The sequence below is a fragment of the Apus apus genome, chromosome 5 (genome assembly GCF_020740795.1).
Source record: "Apus apus isolate bApuApu2 chromosome 5, bApuApu2.pri.cur, whole genome shotgun sequence".
NCBI classification, from domain to species: Eukaryota; Metazoa; Chordata; class Aves; order Apodiformes; family Apodidae; genus Apus; species Apus apus.
In genome coordinates this window covers 19,450,162-19,460,696 of record NC_067286.1, presented here as the reverse complement: position 1 = coordinate 19,460,696, position 10,535 = coordinate 19,450,162, and the positions used below count along the sequence as shown (strand labels likewise).

General features: G+C 38.5%; 1 protein-coding gene across 6 annotated transcripts in view; it reads right to left on the bottom strand.

The window, feature by feature from the left end:
• Window positions 1–720: 720 nt before the first annotated feature.
• The window catches only part of LRP5 (LDL receptor related protein 5), a 170,337-nt gene continuing 160,522 nt past the window's right edge, over window positions 721–10,535 (bottom strand). For all 6 annotated transcript variants that reach the window (XM_051620242.1, XM_051620243.1, XM_051620246.1 and 3 more), the window contains 2 exons: window positions 8,291–8,388; window positions 721–7,782 (listed from right to left, as the gene is read on the bottom strand). In XM_051620242.1, coding sequence (XP_051476202.1) covers window positions 7,521–7,782; window positions 8,291–8,388 — 360 coding nt within the window. In that variant the 3' untranslated portion in view covers window positions 721–7,520. The remainder of the gene's footprint in view (window positions 7,783–8,290; window positions 8,389–10,535) is intronic.

Here is a 10,535-nt window from a genome sequence, read left to right as displayed (position 1 = left end):
AGTACAATATAAAATGTGAAAGAACTGCAGAAAACAAAAGCATGCCTGAGTTTGTATGCTGTATTTTCTTACCCTGGAAAAATGCCAAGAAATGGAATTGAGACATCACCAGGACTGCTGATGACTGCTCAAAAAGACTGACTTCATTCTGACTCTCATCTAACCAGCATGCAGGAGAAAGGGTATCTTGATTAAAGATTATTTTGACTTTTAAGTTAAGATGGTAAATTAAAAAAAATTGAGACCATCAATATTGACTGCCAAAATCAAGACCAAACTAGACTCAGTGGAATTAGCTGTCAAGTATGCTCATTAAAAAAAAAAAAAAAAAAAAAAGGAAGTAATGAGTTAAAAGATTTACTTTACTTACTATATTTACTTACTATAGTGTCAGTTTAAAAGATACCATACAATTAAAAAAATAAAAACATCTGATCTAGTCAAAAAACAAAGATGATTCCTATAGAGGGTAACATTTTTTATAAGGTCATGATGCTGACAAACTTGTGTTCAATTCTATAGGTAGCAAACAATTGCAGTTCTAAAGGCGATCAGTTTTCCACTTCACCTGCTTGCTCTTGCTGTTATTGTACACTTTAAAATTATAAACAAGGAGACAGCAACATTATCCTTACATAGCACCTAACCAATTGTGATACTGGCTGGTTGTCTCTACTGGAGGAGATAAAACAGCTTCACTCATAAATAGGGCTGCTAATAAAATATTTTACAAGTATTTATTATAAAACAAAATCTACATAATCTATAGTACAAATACAGAGTCTGTTATCTGTACAGATATTTATACAAAATACCAGTTACTTCAAACAAGACTTTGGTTTTGTTAACATAAAGAAACATTGTGGTTTAATTACTAGAAAATGGTTAACTTATAATGGTCTGAAGTGATAAAAACTTCAGAGAAGTTTTTCATAAGACAGAATTACCAACTTCATTTGTATACTAGAAGGCCATGCTTGGAAAAACAATTGGTAAAGACTTTCTGTAACACAACAAAGATTTTATGGCTCTAATGAAACATAGTGACAATCTGAAAATAGTGTCAATTTAATTGCCAAATACCTAAGCATTGGTTAGTGGCATTATCTTTTAAAAAATATTATGTATTTTTGACAGGTATCAAGATTTCTGTTGAAATAGATACAAATATGTAAATCAAAGTTCACCTGAAACAATACATTCAAGAGAAATTCCATTATATTACTAATTCAAGATGCATGTTCCAAAAAATTCAGAAGTTGTCAGCTTTCAGTTAGTTCCACAACTTGTAGATGTAATGTATTTTAACTGAAGAGAACCCTAACTATGACACAAAGCTTTGTGAAAACTGGGGGTGCTTGTGATTTGAGACTTTACTTTTTCCCCCAGTTAATATGGTGAACTGTGAAATGTGCAAGGCACTGAAGTATTTGGTTTGGTTGTCTTCTGTATTAACAAATGCTACAAAATTATACATATAGAAAGTTGTAATTATTAGGTTGTTTGCAGAATACACATTTTAATATGTGTGTGAGTTTTATAATAAAAATTCTTGGTAATCTTTGTATGTTCATGTACATTTACAGTAGCAGCAATTATGATACAAATAGGTAGGAAAGCAGCCTGTGTTAAGAGATTTTCTTACAATGCCCTCCATATTTTACACGCAAAACCAAAACAGTCCTCCCATTTTCAACTGCTTTTGTTTTAGCTCTGTAGCCCGATGAATTCCTTTTACAATTGTTTGTTGTTGCAACCAAAATACTTTTATACTTATTTACACACTGCAAGATCTCTGTACAAATCAAACCAGAATATCACTACTTTTGTCAAACACAGCTACCCTGGAAATGCTGTCACAGGGTTTAGCAACATTCTTATTTAGAGAAAGGTGTGTCAGGGGGAGTACCTACTTTGCAAAGACATTAATGCTAGTCACTTACTATAGCTGTCAAACTTGTTTTTCTCCTCTGGTTAAGTCCTAAGTATATTCTCTGAATGTATTTTTTCAATATAAAATGACCCAGTTAGGAATGGCCATTGTGGTCTTCCATCCATCAGGATTCTGTGTTGGCTGGAAGGAACCCATCCCCGACTCCTGAGGTGGGCTGCAACAAGGGCATGGCTCATGCTGGGGACAGGATGCAGCAGCTTGCTGTCACAAGTCAGTATGTCAGGACATGGCATTTTGAAGGATTTTGTTGTGGAATGCAGAAGCCATTGTATCAGACTGATTTCGATAAATCCTATCCTTAATATTGTTTTAAAGCCATTTTTTCCTTTTTTTCCCTCCAGGGAGTACTATCTTATGTGCAAAAGCCCACAGCATAGTTGTCAAACTTCAAAATAAACAAATTAAAGAAAATATTCCTTTACAGAAACTACAGTAAGTGTTCTTAGGAAGGAAAGCTAGAAGACCTGACAGGATTTGAAATGTCTATGTATACTAATAATTATTTTAATATGTGGTAAACACCTTAAGCTGTTTAACTAAACTCACAATAGCTGAAGAAACGAGGTTTTACATTTAATGATGAACAGAAAGTGTTGCAGTACCTAAGGGAACAGCAGTAGAACTAGCAGACATCTCTCAGAATTTAAGATTCAACCTTCCCTGAACTTACAGTGAAGACTGTACTCATAATTCATAATGGTGTCATAATAAAAGCATAGAAACAACAGAGTAACTGATTAGTAAACAACTATCATATTGGACTGTGGCTCTGTCCAAACAGGGTCATTTGTAAAATGATCTTCAGCACTGTAACAGGAAATATTTTACTTCTAATTCAGGGCTCCGTGCTAGGGACTCTTGTGTGTCATTAATTATTTGGAACATGCTTGTCTTCTGTTTTAATTTCCTGACATTAACGGATTATCGCTTGTAGTACAATTGTAAGCACAACTAGTAATTTGGATTGATTCAGCATATACCCCCAACAAAATAACTGACATCAGAAAAGATCTGCTTCTGAAAATGTTTGAAGCAAGTGGGATACATATCTTTAATGAAGTCTGACTGATCACACTCATAAAGTAGTACAACATGCTCAAGAGGCTCTGATGATGGGTAGCGCAGGAGCTCTCCCTAACAGAGATCTGAGCCTGTAGGCAATGGAGGAACATTGTGTGACTGGCAGACCAGCCCGGTGTGACCAGCCCTTACTAAATGCTTCTGCTTCCAAATCCTTCTTCATCACTGTGCACAAAGCTTCAGGATTTCAAAAGCCCCAGAATCCAAAAGACTATAGTTACCATAAAAATGTGGAGAACATGGTGAATCCTAGATCTAGCATATGACCTTCTAGCTATCAGATGAAGATTCCTTGAAGGCCCATCCTAGGTGTGTGGAACAGGTGTTGAGGGGAAAGACCATTTTGCTGCGACTTTGAAAAGAATCAGAATTTTTAGATAAATGCTTGCACCCTTTGCAAACCAGAGAGATCAAGTTTTACTACTGAATGTCAAACCCGTTATTCCAAAGATGAAACTCATTTCTACTTGTGTCTGCCTTCCTCTTTAGAACATTTCAATAATGGCAGAATCTCATTTTTAGACTTGTGGCATTTTGTACTATGACGCTGTACTAAAGAAAACATATAGATTTAGTTTAAGAGCCTAAGTGCTCTTTAGCAATCTGTCCAAACAGAAGAGAACTGAAGCAGTAAGACAGCTGGGGTAGTGCTAATGGAGTTTCCTCAGAATCTCCATTGCAAATTTCAGGGTGCAATGGCTGTTGACAGCTGAAGTAAAGCCAAGCTATAATTTACACAAAATTTTACTTGAAATTAAAGAATACTTCACTGATAAAGATCATGTCTTGTCCATTAACGTTACAGCTTTACACTGCTGCTACACATGTCCTGCAAATAGGACATGAGAGATGATGACCTGAATAAGTTGCTTTCTTGACTGCACTGAAAGGTTCTCTGCTAGAACATCTGTCCTTTAAATGTAACACAAAATCAATAATATAATTTTTCCACTACTAGCTTGTCTCCAGACACAGTTCTGTATTACACCCTGAGCTGTTTCAAGTGCTAATAGGCAGTCATAATGGCCTTGGAAAATAGTGGTTGAAAACACTGATTCAAGTAGTCACAAGCTCACACAGGTAGTCCAAACACATGTATCCCCCTGCAGGTTCTCAGGGGAGAAGTCTTCTAATTCAGTCAACTTTCTCATAGAAAACTTTTGCACTATTAAAACTATGCCTAAACCTCACCAAAATACAGATTTCCCCTATTTATATCCTATTCAGCCTTGAACTGCCACAGCCACAACCTGTCATACGCATTCACTAATTCCCTGCAACTCTTTCTCTCATCCTGATCTAGAAGAAAATAGCACCTAATTTCTACATTTTAGCCTGAAAGTTCACAGGATGGAAACCACTAAGACCCCACTGAGGATATTTCTGGAGAGAAGTTGCTCTTCATCATTCAAATTTTCTTTCTGTTTTTTTTCTAGCATCAGGAGGGCAGTAGTCCTTTCAAAATATATAGTCTGCAGCAACAAAAAGTAATATTTGGTATTTGAATGTTACAATGTTAAATTTTGATACCTTTTTTTTTTTTAGAAGCAGCTTTTAAAGTCAGCATTATGGAGCAGTGTGGGTCTTAGATGCTGATCACCAAACTTCAAATGCCTTAGATGAGGCAATTTCTCAGAAAGCAGCAGCAGGAGGCTATGAATGTTCAGCTGAAAACAAAATGTATGCAATTAATCCAACCTCATTCAGCAAGTGTTTCCTTCATTTTGAACAGTCAAGCTCCAGAAGAATATGACTCTTTAGACAGTTTAGCTCTCAGCAAGAATATTAATTTTCTTGGACTCAACTCCAAACTTTGTAATAGGATACAAGTCTTCAGATGAAGTGGTTATGACTGTTACAGGATTGTGCCTCTGCAAAAAGATCAGTGGTTTAATGAGTAGAAAAAAAAAAGTAATTTTGCATCCAGTGTCACCACAGGAATACAGATAAAGTAATGTAATATGTCTCTAAACTAGAACTGTAACACAAAGCAACTAAATTAATGAATACTATAAATAGTGGATATTTATCATGCACAAAATTACATATGACATGAAACTAACTGCTGTAATGCAGAACAAGTACTCCTTTATATGATTGATGTGGTACATAAAATACCCTGTGGATCTAATTTAGTTCATGGAACATGAACACATGAGAATTTCTTTGTTTCACTGAACCATTAATACTTTTTCAGATATCTGCCAAGTCATTCTAAGAGTAACAACCTACAATCTCGTCCCTCTTGGCATACTACAGTATTACTAATGTTGATAATGGGGAATGAACATATTCCTAAACTTCAATGCTGCATTTTTCTCCATGAAAAATAGTGAGCATCTTCTTTGGAATCAGACTCTCAAGTGCCAATTTAAACATGAAGGTGGTAAAAGCTTCTTGAAGAGTTTTAGTAATGTACCAGTAACAGCACAAATCCTATCCTTGAACAACATAGATAGGAAGAACACAACTGGACTAAGTCTAAAAAAACAAACTGGATCAGAACACTGTGGTCCCAGCCCCTTCACCACCACAAGCAAGATCTCTGTCCCAGAGTTACACCGTTTAAATAACTTTCTAAAAGACCCAAACCCAAGTACAATTTAAGTTCAAACAAGAAAAGTTTTCATTGTTGCCAACAATATTAAGGCTGTCAAAGGCCTAACAAATCTGTTGCTCAGCAGCTGCAGAAACAGATGCAAATTTGCATATTCAAAACTTCCCTCAGATGTCCCAAACAGGTAGTCACATTATCATCACCAGACCTGAATTCGTAAAGTGCCATACAACACCCAATCTGATTTGTTACTGCAAGAGAGCAATCAAAGCAAAAATTTATCTTCTGCATTTGGAAAGGGACAGATCCTAGTCCCCCATTCCCAAAGGGTTTTTTTTTTTGTAGGAGTTGGGAACATGAGCACTTTGCTGATTTTGATGTCCTTTGGTTACAAGAGTTTGTATGAGAGTTTATCTTTTTTATTTCAACACAACTAGATTTAAGTATTTGTCTCCTTCCTCCCTTATGCTTTTTCTGTCTACTTCTAATTCTGAACTAATTTTGTGGAAAATTATTATGAGATATTACTAAACTGTCTGACTGGCAAACATTTTTGTTTTGAGCTATGCCATTTTCTACAAAAACCCATCAAAAAACAAACAACTTTCCTTATTTAAATGAATACAAATGTCTGTATCACTCCACTTTGGAAACTGAACAGAGATTCAGCAATTTTCTGATGAAGTCAATACAGATGAACATCTCAGAGGTCTGGCACAGTGAATTACTGGACTTCTGGGAAAAAGAGGAAGCAGCTAACTATTACAGTCTCTTCCAAGTCAGTCATCAAACAGTTTGTCAGGTGTTTCTCTTAGCTTAACTACGTCTTTAAACTTGACCCTTGCACTTACCCACAGGTCAACACAACTGCTTTTGCTACCCTTCACCTAGTGAACTGGGGAACTGATTGGAGCTAAACCAAGTGGTTTAGGGCTGGTTATCTTTTTTAGATTGAGTCACTTCCAGAATTGGCTTTGTGTAGAGTGGCACTGACATGAGGTAGAGCATGATTTCTGTGGGCCTAGTTAAGCTGGAAGTTTTGGCCAAAAGAAGTGTTCTTCCAGTTCAGTGTTAAGCAAGTGGAGAGGAAGATTTGAAATCCAAGCGTCAGCATACAAGTCCCGCTGGGAAGCATTCAACTCACTTACAAAGAGGAGCATCTGAGGTCTGTGATCTTTGCACATTTTCTCTCAGTGGTAGTGAAGAGACAAGAAACTAAAAATTTTATTTAAACATGTTTTTCTTCTCTTTGAATAAATGTACATCATTCCTTAGACTCCTTCTCCCACAAGCCACTTTGCTTTCTTGGCTTACATTAATATAAATAATTAATTACACTTATTGTAGAATCATAGAAAGGTTAGGGTTGGAAGGAACCTTAAGGATCATCTAGATCCAATCCCCCTGCACGGGCAGGGACACCTCCCATTAGATCGAGCCCCATCCAACCTGGTCTTGAATACTGCCAGGGATGGGACTTCCCCAGGCAACCTGTTCCAGTGGCTTACCACCCTCACAGTAAAGAATTTCCTCCTAACACCTAATCTAAATCTCCCCTCTTCAAATTTTAAACCATTGCCCCATGTCCTCTTGCTGCATGCCTCTGCAAACACTTTGCATGTAAAAAGGTGACTTAAAAATGCAAAAAGGTTCAACATTCCCTTCCCAGATCCTTTGGAGACTGAGTAATTTTCATTATTCCAAAAAGGCAAATATGGCACAAAAGAATAGAAATTAAGTAAAACAATCCACCAATTTTATAAATATTCTTCCTCTGTACAGTTGTTCACAGCCCCATCCCTCCCACCCATTTTTATTCACATTTCTTTTTTTAAATTGACACCCCAATTTGTTTTAAAATCATAGAATATATTTTTAAAATCTGTTCATATTTTAAAATATTTACAGGAAAAGTTCCTTCTGTTGAGGTCAGGAGGAGTCTGTACAAGGAGAGGGTGGAGGGGGATAGAGGTGAAAATAGCTTCGTTCTGTGGCAGGAGATGGAGGGCAACTTTCTTCTGCTGACATGTACTGACTGCGAGGTGTGGGTGGAGGGGGATAAGGGTCTGAGTCTGAGTTTAAATCAATATAGTATTTGTTTGCCTTCCATCGACTAGTAGTATAATCACTGTCACAAACATCTGTGCTGCATGGGGTTGTGGGTGGAGCTATCCCTTGTACAAGGTATGGCCTGTAAAAGAAAAAAGAAAAAAAAATAATAAAAAAAGAATAAAAAGGCACATGCAATTGTTGCAATCTGGGGAAAAAAGGCAGCAGTGCATTCTTCCAGCCCCTGACCCACCAGAGGAGACCGATATGACCATTTAGCCCAGTTACTAACAAACGGGTTGACTCAATAGTGATTTTTAAGGTAAGCTTGAGAAACAGAACAGAAAACACCAGAAAAAACCTTCTGTATACAGGATGCTAAGTGACTGTTACGCAGCAATATAACCTACATATATTGCATTATTACTCAGCAACAATGTATTGAAATGTGCTAAACCCTGTTGTGTCAAAGTAAAAACACAAAGCCAATGTTTAACCTAAAAATTGGCATAATTTCCATTTGAATGGTTATTTATTAAGAAAGGTCTTTTTAAACAAGTTGAAGTCTGAACAAGAACATTTTGCTTAAGATCCAAAACTAAAGGGCAGATCAACAGTAGATTTAGCAAACCTTTTTATCAGAGCTGTACCTGTACGATCTCGTGGTTGAAGGAATGTTTGAGGAATAAAACATCTCTGCATTATACAGGGAGCGATCAGTAGCTGGGGAAGGAGGTGGGTTCAAGATCTAGAAATAACAGGAAAAAGCAGTAGTAAAGTTTGGGTTAATTATACAACTCTACTTATTTTGAAAATAACAGCTGGGTTGGAAGGCCAAGTTCCTCTACTATAACTAATACAACTCCATCCTTCCCTGAATACTTCCTTTTTACTGCTGGCACAGTTGTCAATGCCAAGAGCCTAAGAGCTGAAAAATAGTTATAGCCTGCCCTAGCCTGTGTGTGCATATACATGGTTGCTGGTAACACTTGCACTAGGAAAACAGCTTATTATGGTTCAGCATCCTTTAGGAGACTTCCTCTAGCAGGAAGCAGAACCCCTGACACTGCAAGCAGGACACTGGCCTAAAAAAAAGGACAGTGCTTCATTCCTTCCAATGTGGAAAAATACAGCACTGGTGTTGATGGTAGCGCCTAGCTACTGATGTGAGCATCTTGTACACAGCCTGCCTTGGGCATTCTGCCTAGGACTATGGCCTGCCCCAGTGACCATGACAGTATGATAGATAACCAGTTAGTTTGCAGACGACACCAAATTGGGTGGAAGCGTTGATCTGCTTGAGGATAGGAAGGCTCTACAGAGGGACCTGGCCAGGCTGGATCGATGGGGCAAGGCCAATTGTATGAGGTTCAATAAGGCTAAATGCCAGGTCCTGCATTTCAGTCACAACAACCCCAGGCAATGCTACAGGCTTGGGGAAGAGTGGCTGGAAAGCTGCCCAGCAGAAAAGGACCTGGGGGTGCTGGTTGATAGCTGGATGAACATGAGTCAGCAGTGTGCTCTGATGGGCAAGAAGGCCAATAGCATCCTGGCCTGCATCAGGAATAGCATGGACAGCAGAAGTAGGGAAGTGATCATGCCCCTGTACTCAATACTAGTGAGGCTGCACCTTGAGTACTGTGTTCAGTTCTGGGCCCCTCACTATAAGAAGGACATTGTGAGTGTTCAGAGGAGAGCTACCAAGCTGGTGAAGGGCCTAGAGAACAAGTAACAGGAGAAGCAGCTGAAGGAACTGGGGTTGCTTAGTTTGAAGTGGAGGAGGCTGAGGGGAGACCTCATTGCCCTCTACAACTACCTAAAAGGAGGATGTCAGGAGGTGGATGTTGGCCTCTTCTCCCAGGTAAACAGGGACCAGAGGATAGGCCAGATAGGACCAGAGGAAATGGCCTGAAGTTGTGGCAGGGGAGATTTAGATTGGATATTGGGAAGAATTTCTATACTGAAAGAGTGGCCAGGCACTGGAAAAGCCTGTGCAGGGAAGTGGTTGAGTCACCATCCTTGGAGGTATACAAGAAATGTGTAGATGTGGCACTTTAGGGCGTGTGCTAGTGGCCAACGTTGTGAGGGGTTTTGTGGGTGTTTTCTGGTGGAGTGTGTGTGTTTGTTTGTGTTTGGGTTGTTGGTTTTTTTTGTACTGATGGTTGGACTCAGTGATCTCAGAGGTCCTTTCCAACCATGACAGTTCTGTGACTCTGAGTCCTCTCTTCTTCTGTTCTTCTCTCATAATACTACTGTAAAATCACAGTAGTGGAGATCATTGTGCTCTTTACTACTAATACTGACAAGTCTAGCATCCAGATTCAAGTGAGGGGAGACAAGCTTGAATACCACCCATGGTCAGCTGTGGGAAATGAGTAATTGCCCCAAGAGTATTCTCCAGAAATCCTCTTCCTTGGAGAAGCACTGCATGCTACTTCTGAAGGCTTTTCTACTAGCATCCTGAGCTACATCAATACCACTTCACACTGAGATTAAATACAAAAACAGTGTCAGCTGGCACACCTGTGGCCAGGTTCTCAGGTATATAAACTGGCATAACTCCATTGACACAAATTCTTTCCTAGTCTCTATTCACTGGATCATCTCTCAGTACCACTCCAATGTCTTAAGCAAAACAAAACAAAGAAGCCAAGATAACTAGATGCTTAGATCTCTCCTTTGTATTATCAACCTGAAACTGAGTAATTAGCTACTAGGTAGAACAAACCAAAATATTTTTGATTAAGGAGTAACTTTAATATAGCAAAGCCCTTGCAACTTCTTCCTTCTAGGAATCCACCATGTCTTTCCTACGGGAAAGCTGTATCGTCTTCATAGGCCCTGGCTGAATTTGCATAAAGTGTGGAAGAGGAATCTCCAGTAACAGCCAGATTA